Source organism: Staurois parvus, unplaced genomic scaffold, assembly GCF_062004578.1.
Source record: "Staurois parvus isolate SC_StPar_1 unplaced genomic scaffold, SC_StPar_1.0 ptg001740l, whole genome shotgun sequence".
Taxonomy (NCBI): domain Eukaryota; kingdom Metazoa; phylum Chordata; class Amphibia; order Anura; family Ranidae; genus Staurois; species Staurois parvus.
In genome coordinates, this window is record NW_028319536.1 from 143,956 (window position 1) to 159,803 (window position 15,848).

The following is a 15,848-nucleotide window of genomic DNA, read 5'->3' on the forward strand; positions in this document are numbered from 1 at the left end:
TAATACCAATGATGGGGCACTATTCCTCCCACTGACACCAATGATGAGGCACTATTCCTTCCACTGACACCAATGATGAGGCACTATTCCTCTCACTGACACCAATGATGGGGCACTATTCATCCTACTGACACCAATGATGGAGCACTATTCCTCCCACTGACACCAATGATGGGACACTATTCCTCCTACTGACATCAATGATGGGGCACTATTCCTCCTTCTGACATCAATGATGGAGCACTAATAAAAATAAAATGAATATAAGTATGGCCGTCGGTAAGCTGAAAAAGCCTAAAAACATACAAACCATACATACCGCGCTCCTTAAATACTGTGAATCACTATGGTGATGCTATAAATAAGTACCTCTACATATCATGCGCAAAATAAGTAACAATGTGAATGCTTCCCTATAATTATGAACAAAAGCCCATTTTTCTATGAAGCTTCATATCCAGCCTCCATGTTCCCAATGTGCAAAGATAAAGACACCTAAGAAATCGGTGCGGTTCCTCTCTTCCCAAGAAGGGTAACACACCGCACTCACCAGAGATATCTGATCTCTTCTCTCAAAGAAGGTCATAAACGCTTGAAATACCACAAATCTTCTTGTTTCAGTTGACTTTCATATACGGACCACACCAGATGTTCCCAAAGGTATTATGCAGCAAGAAGCTCTACCCAACGCATTTCGTCATCAGGGGCCAGACGTTACTGACGAAATACGTACAAAGTTGTACATATTTAACCCCTTGGTGCCGACTGCACGCAACTATGTGGCCTCTCGGCGTCTGGGCCTTGGCCATATCTGCGTGCTATTAGAAAATACATATGTGCTGAGAGCGCGCGCCCTGCGCGCTCCCAGCACATATGTCCGCGACTTCCGGAAAGGTCCTTAACTCCCCTTTCGACCGGGACCTTTTCCGATCATGTGATCGCCGTGACGGCGAATCACGGCGGTTGCATGACCCTAAGACCCCACCCCGCCTCCTGAAATTCTTAAAGGGCAGGGAGGCGCCGGGGCTAAGAGGTTAAAAAAGCCCAATTTTAGGAAACTTGAAAATTCTTTCTTGTAGTGGGGCTGTGCCCGCAGTTAATTGTTCGTTTAGGTCTAGGGGGCATGGAAAAGAAGACTTAATCACTCGATCCTCTGTGCTGCTAGATAGTGTCTCTATCCCCCCCACCCACCAGTCCCCCATGTTCTAGTGGTGTAAGGTTCCTAACCCTGCATTGGACATGACGACATTGAGGGACAGTCCACTGTTGCAACATGGGGGTGCGCCATCTGGTCGAGTAAGTAAATTGGTTTTGGCCATAAATTGGTCAGTGTGCTGAGCAGGCCACACAGATTCAGAGGGTAGAAGGACTGCTCAGGAATGGTGCCAACTTGTGGTTGATGGTACAGCCACCCTCCCATCTGGTAATAGTAGTGGACATTAATATTACAAGGGAAGCATGCTGCTAGAAGTCAGAAAACTTCTCTAAGCTCTAGTGGTGAGCTGAACATTCAGAATTTGGCCTACTGAGAGGTCCTACATCACATGAATAGATGTGAAGTCGGTCTTGGTTCAATGGTCTGGCTTAGGTGTGTGCTCTGGATGCAGCGTCCAGGAACCTCCACTTCCCATGAATAGATGTGAAGTCGGTCTTGGTTCAATGGTCTGGCTTAGGTGTGTGCTCTGGATGCAATGTCCAGGAACCTCCACTTCACATGAATAGATGTGAAGTTGGTCTTGGTTCAATGGTGTGGCTTAGGTGTGTGCTCTGCATGCAATGTCCAGGAACCTCCGATAAATGGCAGTAGAAGGTGAACTTTGCATGTGACAACCTAGCAACAGAAAGCAATACCACCAGTTTGCTAATATTTTCAATGGACCTGAAGCAAAGCTCACACTTGGTGGAAATATTGTCAAAACTAAGTAGATCCAAAAAAGGGAAAATCAAGTACCAAATGTTCAGTTCTCCAGTTGAACAAGGTTTCAAGGTTTCATAGCTCAAGGTTTTCAAGGTTTCATCGCTCATTTCTTTCACTTAATGGAAGGTGTGGGTCCTTGGGCCTACCCTGAAGTCTAGAGGGAGGATGTGTGGCCACCAGTTTCCTTCCTGCTCTGAACCGGGGGGGAATCTCTTCAGGGGAGCCCCTCACCTAGTACTTGGTGGCTGGCTTTAGCTGGCCATGAGGAGAATGGTCCATCCGGCCTTTTAGCTAGGTGGACCATGTTTGAGCCTTGAACCTGTCAGGAGCCTTGCGTCCAGGGTCATGGTAAGAGCCTTCTCCTTCGAGGGGTGGACAAGAGGCACACCCTTAAATGCACTTCTTTGCGTGTGTTTTCACATACACTTTTTTATACACGTAGGTGTTTTGTTTTTGCGCACCACCTCGGATTTAAAAAAATAAAATATGGCTGGCAAGCTCACGTAGTTGGTCAGCATTACCTTTCACTTTCAAATAGTGCCCTCCAAAGCGATATGCTTCAAAGTTGAGAGACAGAGGCGTGTTGGACTGGTCTAGAAATATATCCACTTTACTGAGCTCGATCCCTTTCCTCTCGAACGCCGGTATCAAAACTTCTCTGAAATATAGAGATTGAGAAATGTAAATTAAACTGAATGAATACTTAACGACTCAATTTTTATAGCTTAGCATAAGGCAGAACCCTACCCTCCACTCCAACCGCCAAATAGCAAAAAGGCCCAGAGACCCCTAACTCCACACTTATGTGTAGGTACAGAAAGAATCATTTTATGACCTCTGAAGGAAAATGTGAGTGAAGAAAAGAGATATTTAAAGAGAATTCATCACCACTACAATTTTTTTTTGAGGATGCTAGTTCCTACCTATCATGGGTTCAATGCTGTTCAAATAACTGACCCTTAACAAGTATAGAGATGAGGAATTCTGACACTCATTCGCAACATGCGTATTCCAGATCTATTACTCAAAGGTACAATAAAAATGATGAGGGCAACCCTAAAATTAATGAGTTCAGGTGTTTCCACTGAAGAGTATTGTTAGTACTATAGAATAGAAATACATTTTAACCAATTGTGGTTTTCAAACCTTGTGGTAACAGCTTGGTGGGGACTCTTTTCTGTTCCAGTATGACGGCCACCTGTGTGCCAAGTCTTCTCATCCAACATCAATACCTGACTTTACAAATGTTCTTTTGGATGACTGGGGTTGTAGCCTTCCCCTGTGCTTCCAGTCTTGGAAATGTCCTTTTCAGTTCCAACATGACTGTGTAAAAAGCCAGTTCCATAAAAACATGGTTTGACCAATTTGGTGTGGAGGAACTGGAATGGTCTACACAGAACCCTGACCTAAACCCTACCGAACACCTTTGGGATTAATTAGATTGTGAGCCAGGTCTTCTCAAACAACATCAGTACTTGATCTTGCTAATGGTCTTCTGGCCAAATGGACACAAATTCCCACAGACAACTCTGAAATTAGCCACAGTTTGGTGTGGAGGAACTCAAATGTCCTGCACAGAGCCAGGTCTTCTCATCCAACATCAGTACCTGATCTCATAACTGTTCTTTTGGTTAACTGGGCACAAATTTCCACAGACACAGTACATAATTTTGTGGGAAGCCTTGCCACAACAGTGGCACCAGCTCCATAGAGACATAGGTTCATGTGTTTGGTGTTCCACACAGAGCCCTGACCTCAGCCCTACTGAACACCTTTGGGATGAATTGAAACACCGACTGTGGGCCAGGTCTTCTCATCCAGCATCAGTACCTGACCTCACAAATGTTCTTTTGGATGACCGGGGTTCTAGCCTTTCCCTGCACTTCCTTTTTATGTGGTAACAGTTTTGGAAAGGTTCTTTCAGTTCCAGCATGACTGTGCTCAAAGCCAGCTTCATAAAGACATGCTTTAACCAGTTTGGTGTGGAGGAACATGAGTGTCCTATAGGTCCCTGACCTCACCCCTACTGAACATCTTTGGGATGAATTGGATTACGAGACAGGTTTTCCCATTTATTACATCAGTACTTGATCTTACAAATGTTCTTCTGACCAAATGGGCAAAAATTCCCACAGACAACTCTGAAAGTATCCATAGTTTGGTGTGGAGGAACTCGAGAGTCCTACACAGAGCCCTGACCTCAAATCTACTGACCACCTTTGGGTTGAATTGACAGTCAAATAGCTTGCTAGGTCTTCTCTTTCAACTGCAGTACCTGAACTCTCAATCACAGGTGATATAACGTCTGAAAAATTTGATCAGTTATGGTTTGGCTGAACTTCCAAAAAAATTTGAAAATCTGAAATCTGGAATTTCCAAAAAAGAAGACCCATTGAAGTCAACATAAATCTGAACCAGGCTCCAAAAAGTGTGTATTTCAGAGCAGAAAATGTAATTTTTTTTAAAAATGGTTTTGGGGAGCTCTTGGCAATCCAGCCTGATAAGATTATGGGGCCAAAAATAGTCACGTTCTTTAAAAATTCTACCGAGGATACTGAGATAAAAGGGTGGGAGATGGAGGCACTGGCCAGTCAAGCCAAGGATGCTTGGACAACAGCTGAAGCAGATATGAAGCAGAAACAGCCCTTGGAGCAGTCTTTGGTCCCTTTCTTCCAGAAACCTTTTGGAAATCCGAACTGCCAGAAATACTGAAATTTAGATTAGGACATGTGAATTTATGAAATTTGGTCCAAATTCTGAAACGACTCTACTACCCAGAGGTGCTCATGGTTGACAGCCCTGCATTGTACATGAGAAGAACCAAGTGAACTCCTGGAGACTGGAGAGAGAAGAGGACAGCGCCAGAGCTTGCTGAGGTTAAGTTAGGTAATATACCTGTTTCTGTACATCCTAGACAAAAGAAGAATTTAACCCGCGCAGTCTGGGGGCCCCACTGCAAGGGATGGATTTTGTCTAATTCTGGGAGATGGGCTTTAATGACTATGCTCTTGGAATGGGATGTCCAACAGGTTCATATAGCTGTTCACAAATGTTTCACCACATAGTGTACTTAGAACAGACACAACCAGCCACCAAAAAGGGGGCCAGTAATGGAAGCCACCATTATTCGCCCTTGACAGGTTCACTTTAACTTGTCAACCAAGAGGTTCAGACGGCACTACAGACAAATACTGAACGGAATTCTAGACGAGATGTACAGTATGGTGGCTGAAATTGAGTTATCTTTGGCTACAGGTATCTCGGTGACCTTTCACTCACATTCCTGATTTAAAGGTCAGAGCGGCGGCTCAATGAGGGGCCACACTGTATAAATGAGCTGCGTCCGATGTTAATGAGACGGTCTCTATCACGATAAAGAGCATCACCAGTGTGACAATCTTTCATCTACAGAATGACCTTTTTGTTCTCAAAGCTCTTTGATACCATGAGACACCAAATGACAAGCTGATGAGGGTCGATTCCCTCCTGGGGATTAAGTGGCGATGGAATTTTCTGCTTGACTTTGCTGGAATATGTGAAATTCCTATTTTTACGAGGCTGAAAAGGGTTTGTTCAATTACACTCGGTCTCTATTAGTGACACCAGCGCAATGTGAAATGTATACAGTCACAGAAACGAAAAATTAAATACACTTCATAGCATAATTCATAAAAAGTGCTATGATTACCTTCAAAGTGCGCTAACAGTGGTGGCCAATAGGATTTCAGTTTGCTGTACTGCGTCTGGTATGAAATGGAAAACGACTGGTGTCTTTGGTTTAACTGTACAGACATACTGATCTTTGGAACGACTTATTGAAGTCCGGTAAAGAGGATGTAATATTTACACCTCAGTGCCTGATCTGGGCACAAATTCCTACAGCCTGTGGACTCCTGACCATGACCTGGCCACCTGACCACCATACTTACCTATATAGACATGGTTTCATGTGTTTGGTGTGGAGGAACTTGAGTGTCCAGCACAGAGCCCTGACTTCACAAATGGGAGCAAATTCACACATCTGGACTCCTGACCATGACCTGACCACTTGACCATCATACTTACCTACACAGGTCCATAAATATTGGGACATGGACACAATTCTAACATTTTTGGCTCTATACACCACAATGGATTTGAAATTAAATGAACAAGATGTGCTTTAACTGCAGACTGTCAGCTTTAATTTGAGGGTATTTACATCCAAATCAGGTGAACGGTGTAGGAATTACAACATATGTGCTTCCCACTTGTTAAGGGACCAAAAGTAATGGGACAGAATAATAATCATAAATCAAACTTTCCCTTTTAATACTTGGTTGTAAATCCTTTGCAGCCAATTACAGCCTGAAGTGTGGAATGCATAGACATCACCAGACGCTGGGTTTTTGAGGCTCACCAATGGTTTCCATCTTGTGGTGAACCCTCTGTATTCACTCTGGTGAAGTCTTCTCTTGATTGGTGACTTTGACACACATACACCTACCTCCTGGAGGGTGTTCTTGATCTGGCCAACTGCTGTGAAGGGTGTTTTCTTCACCAGGGAAAGAATTCTTCGCTCATCCACCACAGTTGTTTTCCGTGGTCTTCCGGGTCTTTTGGTGTTGCTGAGCTCACCGGTGCGTTCCTTCTTTTTAAGAATGTTCCAAACAGTTGTTTTGGCCACGCCTAATGTTTTTGCTATCTCTCTGATGGGTTTGTTTTGTTTTTTCAGCCTAATGAAGGCTTCACTGATAGTGACAGCTCTTTGCATCTCATCTTGAGAGTTGACAGCAACAGATTCCAAATGCAAATAGCACACTTGAAATGAACTCTGGACCTTTTATCTGCTCATTGTAATTGGGATAATGAGGGAATAACACACACCTGGCCATGGAACAGCTGAGAAGCCAATTGTCCCATTACTTTTGGTCCCTTAACAAGTGGGAGGCACATATGCAAACTGTTGTAATTCCTACACCGTTCACCTGATTTGGATGTAAATACCCTCAAATTAAAGCTGACAGTCTGCAGTTAAAGCACATCTTGATCAGTTTCATTTCAAATCCATTGTGGTGTATAGAGCCAAAAATGTTAGAATTGTGTCCATGTCCCAATATTTATGGACCTGACTGTATATAGACATGGTTTCATGTGTATGCTGTGGAGGAACTTGAGTGTCCAGCACAGAGCCTGACCTCACAAATGGGAGCAAATTCACACCCCTGGACTCCTGACTGTCACCTGACCATCATACCTACCTACCTATATAGACATAGTTTCATGTGTTTGGTGTGGAGGAACATGAGTGTCCTGCACAGAGCCCTGACCTCAACCCTACTGAACACCTCTGGGGTCAATTGGAAAACCAGATGTGAGCCAAGTCTTCTCATCCAATATCAGTGCCTGACCTCACAAATGGGAACAAATTCACACAGCCTGTGGACTCCTGACCATGACCTGACCATCATATTTACCTATATAGACATGGTTCCATGTGTTTGTTAGGTGTGGAGGAACTAGAGTGTCCAGCACAGAGCCCTGACCTCACAAATGGGTGCAAATTCACACCTGTGGACTCCTGACCATCACCTGACCAACATACCTACCTATATAGACATGGTTTCATGTGTTTGATGTGGAGGAACTTGAGTGTCCAGCACAGAGCCTTTAAATCAAACCCGACTGAACACCTCAGTGCCTGACCTGGGCACAAATTCCTACAGTCTGTGGACTCCTGACCATGACCTGACCACCTGACCATCATACTTACCTATATAGACATGGTTCCATGTGTTTGCTGTGGAGCAACTTGAGTGTCCTGCACAGAGCCTAACCTCACAAATGGGAGCAAATTCACACCTGTGGACTCCTGACTATCACCTGACCATCATACCTACCTACCTATGTAGACATGGTTTCATGTGTTTGGTGTGGAGGAACTTGAGTGTCCAGCACAGAGCCCTGACCTCACAAATGGGTGCAAATTCACACCTGTGGACTCCTGACCATCATACCTACCTATATAGACATGGTTTCATGTGTTTGGTGTGGAGGAACTTGAGTGTCCTTCACAGAGCCCTGACCTCAACCCTACTGAACTCCTCTGGGGTCAATTGGAAAACCAATTGTGAGCCAAGTCTTCTCATCCAATATCAGTACCTGACCTCACAAATGGGAACAAATTCACACAGCCTGTGGACTCCTGACCATGACCTGACCATCATATTTACCTATATAGACATGGTTCCATGTGTTTGTTAGGTGTGGAGGAACTAGAGTGTCCAGCACAGAGCCCTGACCTCACAAATGGGTGCAAATTCACACCTGTGGACTCCTGACCATCACCTGACCAACATACCTACCTATATAGACATGGTTTCATGTGTTTGATGTGGAGGAACTTGAGTGTCCAGCACAGAGCCTTTACCTCAACCCGATTGAACACCTCAGTGCCTGACCTGGGCACAAATTCCTACAGTCTGTGGACTCCTGACCATGACCTGACCACCTGACCATCATACTTACCTATATAGACATGGTTCCATGTGTTTGCTGTGGAGCAACTTGAGTGTCCAGCACAGAGCCCTGACCTCACAAATGGGTGCAAATTCACACCTGTGGACTCCTGACCATCATACCTACCTATATAGACATGGTTTCATGTGTTTGGTGTGGAGGAACTTGAGTGTCCTTCACAGAGCCCTGACCTCAACCCTACTGAACTCCTCTGGGGTCAATTGGAAAACCAATTGTGAGCCAAGTCTTCTCATCCAATATCAGTACCTGACCTCACAAATGGGAACAAATTCACACCTGTGGACTCCTGACCATGACCTGACCATCATACCTACCTATATAGATATGGTTTCATGTCTTTGGTGTGGAGGAATTTGAGTGTCCTGCACAGAGCCCTGACCTTAACCCTACTGAACTCCTCAGTGCCTGACCTGGGCACAAATTCCCACAGTCTGTGGATGCCTGACCATGACCTGACCACCTGACCATCATACTTACCTATATAGACATGGTTCCATGTGTTTGTTTGGTGTGGAGGAACTTGAGTGTCCAGCACAGAGCCCTGACCTCACTAATGGGAACAAATTCACACCTGAGGACTCTTGACTATCACCTGACCATCATACCTACCTACCTATATAGACATGATTCCATGTGTTTGGTGTGGAGGAGCTTGAAGGAAATCAGCAATAGTCAGCAATATGTTTATAATTAAAATTTGTTTTCTAATTCGTCTCTATTCTATTCCTTTATGTTTTATTCTATTCCTTTCTGTTCTGTTCTATTCTATTCCATACTATTGTTTTATTCTATTCTTTTCTAAATTCGAATTTCGGTAGATGCCTATATGCTAACACTCACACGCAGTCTTTGAAGGAAACCAGCAATAGTCAGCAATACGTTTATAATTCAAATTTGTTTTCTAATTTCGTACAAAATTTCATTTTGGTATTTACAGATTTATGTAAATTCAGTACTATTGTCATTCGGATACATCCGAATCACGAAAAATTAGTCCAAATTTAAATTCAGAGCGAAACAAACCGCACGCTATCTAGAATGTAAAAAAAAAAAAAAAAAAAAGAGTTGTGGCTTTAGATATACTCAGCAAACTTCGTTGGGATGTCCCAAACACCGGTGATGGGATACAAAACTGAGAAGGCATACCCCAGAGATTTCTTCTTCATCGCTGGGACGATTTCCGTCTCTATATCGACATTCAGATCGAACTTTAATGTGAAGCATTCTTTACTCGGATCCTGTTGAGAGAAAATAGGAAATATCTTACATGTGGTATGGGCAGCACAGTGGTTAGCACTTCTGCCTGGCAGTACTCGGGGTCGTTGGTTTGAATTCCAAACACAGCACCACATGCCTGGAGTTTGCATGTTCTCCCTGTGCCTGCGTGGGTTTCCTCCCACACTCCAAAGACATGCTGGGAGGTGAATTGGTTCCTCTCTAAATTGTCCCTAGTATGTGTATGTATGAATGTGAGTTAGGGACCTTAGATTGTACGCTCCTCAGGGGCGGGGACTGATGTGAATGTACAATATATATGTAAAGTGCAGAGTAAATTGATGGCGCTATATATGTACCTGAAATAAATAAATGTTGTAAATGCTGGTAATGAGTTCCCTGGTCTGTACCCCCGCTGTGCCCATTATGAAGGGTTCCCATCATCCCTGTGCCGAGTTCCCGGGTCTGTACACCCGCTGTGCCCATTATGAGGGGTTCCCACCATCACCATCTATTGTTGCTGGGAGGGATCTATTGCTTCTGCCTGCTGGGGGTCTATTGTTGCTGGGGTGGTATTTTTTTGTGGGGGGGGGGGCATTGTTGCTGGGGGGGTCTATTGCTGTGTGTGGCGATCTATTGTTGCTGAGGGGGTCTAATTTTTCTGAGGACCTCTACTGTTGTTGTCGTAGGACGCTCTATTGTTTCTGGGATGGATCTACTGTTGAGGGAGGGGTCTATTGCTTCTGCCTGCTAGGGGATCTGCTGTTGCTGCTGGAGGTCTATTGTTGCTGGGGTGGTATTTTTTTGTGAAGGGGGGCATTGTTGCTGGGGGGTATATTGCTGTGTGTGGTGATCTATTGTTGCTGATGGGGTCTGTTTTTGGGGGCTCTATTGTTGCTGGGAGGGAGCTACTGTTGAGGGAGAGGTCTATTGTTGCTGCCTGCTGGTGGATCTGTTGTTGCTGCTGGGGGTCTATTGTTGCTAAGGTGGTATTTTTTTGTGGAGGGGGTGCGTTGTTGCTGGGGGTGTCTATTGTTGTGTGTGGTTATCTATTGTTGCTGAGGGGGTCTAATGTTTCTGGTGGCCTCTACTGTTGTCATCGTAGGGGGCTCTATTGTTGCTGGGAGGGATCTACTGTTGAGGGAGGGGTCTTTTGTTGCTGCCTGCTGGGAGATCTGTTGTTGCTGCTGGGGTCTATGGTTGCTAAGTGGTATTTCATTGCGGGGGGACATTGTTTGCTGGGGGGTCTATTGTGTGTGGTGATCTATTGATGCTGAGGGGGTCTCATTTTTCTGGAGGCCTCTGCTGTTGTTGGTGTAGGGGCCTCTGTTGATGCTGGGAGGGATCTACTGTTGAGGGAGAGGTCTATTGCTTCTGCCTGCTGGGGGATCTGTTGTTGCTGCTGGAGGTCTATTGTTGCTATGGTGGTATTTCATTGCGGGGGGCATTGTTGTGGGGGGAGTTTATTGTTGTGTGTGGTGATCTATTTTTGCTGAGGCGGTCTTTGTATCTGGGGAGAAGTCTACCGTTGCTGGCTCTCAGCTCTGGACTCCTCCCATCTTATAGAGTCCCACCCTCCGCCCGCTCAGTTATAATAAAATGCGGATTCTTGCGCTGTGACAGGTTCTCTTTCCCTGGCGAGGAGCGGTCCTGCACCGTTGGTGTTCATCAATTCCATCGCCCCGCTGACACTGATTCCCCATCTCCACTCCAGCTTCCCCTCCCCCCCTGGAGAATTCCCCTCTTCCTTTTTCCTCTCCTACTGGCTGGCTGCCGAGCTTCACACAGAAAACGTGAACACAGGACATTGTCTCGGCTGCTTGTAGATATTTTATTTTTGCCTCTTTTTAATTTTGGTGATTTAAAAAAAAATTTTAAAAATAATATTTGCATTAGGAGTGAAATGTATAATAAATGCTTTTTTTCTCTCCTTTGAGTTACATATCAAACATTGCAGGGTAATGCTTTGCATTCTCCTTTTAAGACAGGAGGTGGCGCTGTAGGCTATGGTGGTGGCCGTATGTCCCAGTTTGCTGGGGACAGTCCCCGGTTTTGAGGCGTCTGTCCCTGAAAAACCTGCGCTCACCAGCGCTGTCCCTGGCAGGATAACAGATAACACCTTTGGCGGCAATTCCAGCCTTTTTGGGGATGACGCTGCACCCGGATTGGGGGATTTTCTTCCATTGTTCATTGCTCATTCGGGTTGGGTGGGGACCAGGGGCATGTCTACCACAAGGCAAACAAGGCATTTGCCTAGGGCGGCAATTTTAAAGGGGGCGGCACAGCCCGGAAAAAGGGACCTTTTGAGCAGCGGCGGACAGCAGGAAGATCGATGTGGTGGGGGAGGGCAGTTGCAGAGCGAAAGTTGGTTGTGTATCTCTCCCTCCAGCAGCTGACAAGCCAGGACCAGGGGACGGCCTGGAGCAGGGAGAGGAGAAGTGGCAGAGATGAAAGAGCCTGGAGTAGGTGAGCTGTGCTGTCTTCTGTGGGATCTCCCTCCTGTCATCCATCCAGCACACTACACACTGACAGATCGTATGGGACTGCACAAACCTCCCCCTGGGTGTGGTCCCATACGATCTGAGGAAGAGGGGAAGAGAGAGAGGGAGAAGGAGAGAGGGGAGAGAGGGAGAAGGAGAGAGGGGAGAGAGGGAGGGGGGAGAGAGGGGAGGGAGGGGAGAGAGAGGGGAGAGAGGGGAGAGAGGGGGGAGAGAGGGGAGAGAGGGGGGAGAGGGGGGAGAGAGGGGGGAGAGGGAGGGAGGGGGAGAGAGGGAGAGGGGGAGAGGGGGAGAGAGGGAGAGGGGGGGAGGGGGAGAGAGAGAGAGGGGGGAGAGAGGGGGGAGAGAGGGGGGAGAGGGGGGGGATAGAGAGGGGGAGGGGGGAGAGAGAGGGGGGGAGAGGGGGGGAGAGAGAGGGGCAGAGAGGAGAGAGAGGGGGGCAGAGAGGAGAGAGAGAGGGGAGGAGAGAGAGAGGGGGGGAGGGAGAGAGGGGGGGTGGAGAGGGAGAGAGAGAGGAGAGGGAGGGAGAGAGAGGAAAGAGAGAGGGGGTAGGGAGAGAGAGAAGAGAGAGGGGCGAGAGGGGGGGGTGGAGAGGGAGAGAGAGAGGGGGGAGAGAGGAAAGAGAGAGAGAGGGGTGAGAGGGGGGAGAGAGGGGGGAGAGGGAGAGAGGGGGGAGAGGGAGAGAGAGGGAGGAGAGAGGGGGGGAGAGAGGAATGAGAAAAAGGGGCGAGAGGAGAGAGGGGGGGGAGGGAGAGAGGGGGGGAGGGACAGAGAGGGAGAGAGAGGAGAGGGGGGGGAGGAGAGAGGGGGGGAGAGGAGAGAGAGAGAGAGAGAGTGGCAACAGGGGGGAGAGAGAGGGGGAGGGAGAGAGGGGGGAGGGACAGAGAGGGAGAGAGAGGAGAGAGAGGGGGGAGAGGAGAGAGAGAGAGAGAGAGGGGAGAGAGAAGAGAGAGGGGCAAGAGGGGGGAGAGAGAGGGGGGAGTGAGAGAGGGGGGAGGGGGGAGGGGAGAGGGAAGAGAGAGATTTCTGTAGTGGGTGGAGCCTGCATTCTCCGGCATTCAAGTCGCATGTCAGGGATGGACCGCGATCCCTGACCATAACCGCTGATCCCCGACATCTCACACGCTCCTTCGGACACATGTACATTCCTGCATTACTTTGATGCGACTTGAGAACAGAACCGTCACACCTTCTTATTAGCCCCCAAAAACCTGCAAACCTCATCAAAAACGCAGCGCAAAACACGCCAGAAAACGCATCAGCCGCAACCTGCATAGATGTGATCCTGGCCTTAGAGGTCTGCCTGCCCATAGACCTGCTGATTGGATCCACCTGAAAAACTGACAGTTGTATCTGATTGGGAAGCCTAAGGGGTCTATTTATTAAATAAAAACAATCGCTCTGTGAATGTCTTTGTATTTGCACAGCCGTCACAAATAATTCCCGCAATGTGTCTAATATGTTTACTTCCTGATCACCGGCTCCATCCAGTGGCCATAATGCGATAGTTTCCTGAACTACCTAAATCGGGAAAATACAGCATTATGGCCACTAGATGGAGCCAGCGTTCAGCAGTTGAGCATTTCACAGGTCATTGCAACTGATCAAGGTATAAAGAGAGGGCTGCTATAGTCAAGCAAAGTGCACTGTGTGCGATGGCTAGTTGGTGTTGTAACCCACGCAGGAGTATTCTGCTAGATGGGACGCGGGCCCCCCGAGGGAGGAAGCAGGAATGACGCATTTAGTGTGGACGCGGAGGAAGATGACATCACTCTGAGGAAGGATAGAACCTTACATCTGTGTGCCGCCTCCTCGTCTTCTTCTTCGTTAACTTCAACCCCACCGACTTCTTCTCTCTGCAACCAAAACCACAACGAACAATTACACATTGAAAATGATTCACCGTCCCTGTGCTGAGTTCCCGGGTCTGTACGCCCGCTGTGCCCATCATGAGGGGTTCCCACCATCCCTGTGCTGAGTTCCCGGGTCTGTACGCCCGCTGTGCCCATCATGAGGGGTTCCCACCATCCCTGTGCTGAGTTCCCGGGTCTGTACGCCCGCTGTGCCCATCATGAGGGGTTCCCACCATCCCTGTGCTGAGTTCCCGGGTCTGTACGTCTGTTGTGCCCATTATGAGGGGTTCCCACCATCCCTGTGCTGAGTTCCCGGGTCTGTACACCTGCTGTGCCCATTATGAGGGGTTCCCACCATCCCTGTGCTGAGTCCCCGGGTCTGTACACCCGCTGTGCCCATTATGAGGGGTTCCCACCATCCCTGTGCTGAGTTCCCGGGTCTGTACGCCCGCTGTGCCCATCATGAGGGGTTCCCACCATCCCTGTGCTGAGTTCCCAGGTCTGTACGCCTGCTGTGCCCGTTGTGAGGGGTTCCCACCATCCCTGTGCTGAGTTCCTGACTTTGTACACATTATAAGTCACATCATCAAAACAAGTCAGAAAATTCTAAAACTTTCATCCAACCTCCAAATCTTTGCATTATTATTTTTATTTCGCCATCTGTGTCCCCATTGGGGAGATTCCCCTTCACTTCCTGTCCCATAACCAAAACCAGAAGTGAGGGAATCCCTCCAAAGTCACCAGAACTAGTGTCCCCCATTGGAAGATCTTCCGTCTGTTCCTGTTCTGGTGACAACCTAAAATTTGGGATTTTCTTTCACTTTGTCTTCTACCATAGTCCTCTGTGCAGGAGCGAGGGGCGCCCTCTACTGGGGAAGAAGATAACACCGCCATGACATATTCCACCCAAAGCAGCTTTAAAAACTGAATAAGAACTCTATATGGTCAAAAGTATGTGAACCCTGGCCCCTCCCCCTATAGACCGAGTTCAGGTGTCTGGAGGACCTGGCAGAGACCCTGCGGTGTGCGAGCGCGGCCCATGTCCCAGGAGGCAGTTTTTAGGATGCCGCGCATGCGCACACACGGTGCGGGGCTCTCTGTCAGGATTTACTATTTATTTATTTCAGGTACTTATATAGCGCCATCAATATACACGGCACTTTACATATATATTGTACATTCACACCAGTCCCCGCCCCCGAGGAGCGTACAATCGAAGGTCCCTAACTCACAGCATACATACAGTGGCAGTATACTCCTATTGAGCTCAATAGCCATATTAGGGGGGGAGGGAAAAAAGAAGGAAAAAAAAAGGGAAAAAAAGAAAAAGGAAAAATAAAGGAAAAATGAAAGGATAGAATCAAACCAACTTCTGAAATTTGAATTGAATTCAATAATGACCAAATTTGACTCAAGAAATTTAAATAACTGACCAAAACTAAACATTTTTAGTTCTGCACATGTCTAGTCTGAGCAACTCCTTCCAGCACTCTCACCACCAGTTGTCTGACAGGCGGCATCAGGAGGGCACAGTACAGGGGGGGTCAGGAGGGCTCAGTACAGGGGGGGGTCAGGAGGGCTCAGTACAGGGGGGATCAGGAGGGCACAGTACAGGGGGGATCAGGAGAGCACAGTACAGGGGGGGTCAGGAGGGCTCAGTACAGGGGGGGGTCAGGAGGGCTCAGTACAGGGGGGATCAGGAGGGCACAGTACAGGGGGGATCAGGAGGGCTCAGTACAGGGGGGATCAGGAGGGCACAGTAGAGGGAGGATCAGGAGAGCACAGTACAGGGGGGGATCAGGAGGGCTCAGTACAGGGGGGATCAGGAGAGCACAGTAGAGGGAG

The 15,848-nt window shown here is 47.6% G+C and overlaps 1 protein-coding gene across 2 annotated transcripts in view; it reads right to left on the reverse strand.

Annotated features, from left to right (window-relative positions):
- The window catches only part of PLEKHG5 (pleckstrin homology and RhoGEF domain containing G5), a 362,885-nt gene that overhangs the window by 143,949 nt on the left and 203,088 nt on the right, over positions 1–15,848 (reverse strand). For both annotated transcript variants that reach the window (XM_089663652.1, XM_089663653.1), the window contains 3 exons: positions 13,946–14,006; positions 9,584–9,675; positions 2,440–2,576 (listed from right to left, as the gene is read on the reverse strand). In XM_089663652.1, the coding sequence (XP_089519778.1) occupies positions 2,440–2,576; positions 9,584–9,675; positions 13,946–14,006 (290 nt within the window). The remainder of the gene's footprint in view (positions 1–2,439; positions 2,577–9,583; positions 9,676–13,945; positions 14,007–15,848) is intronic.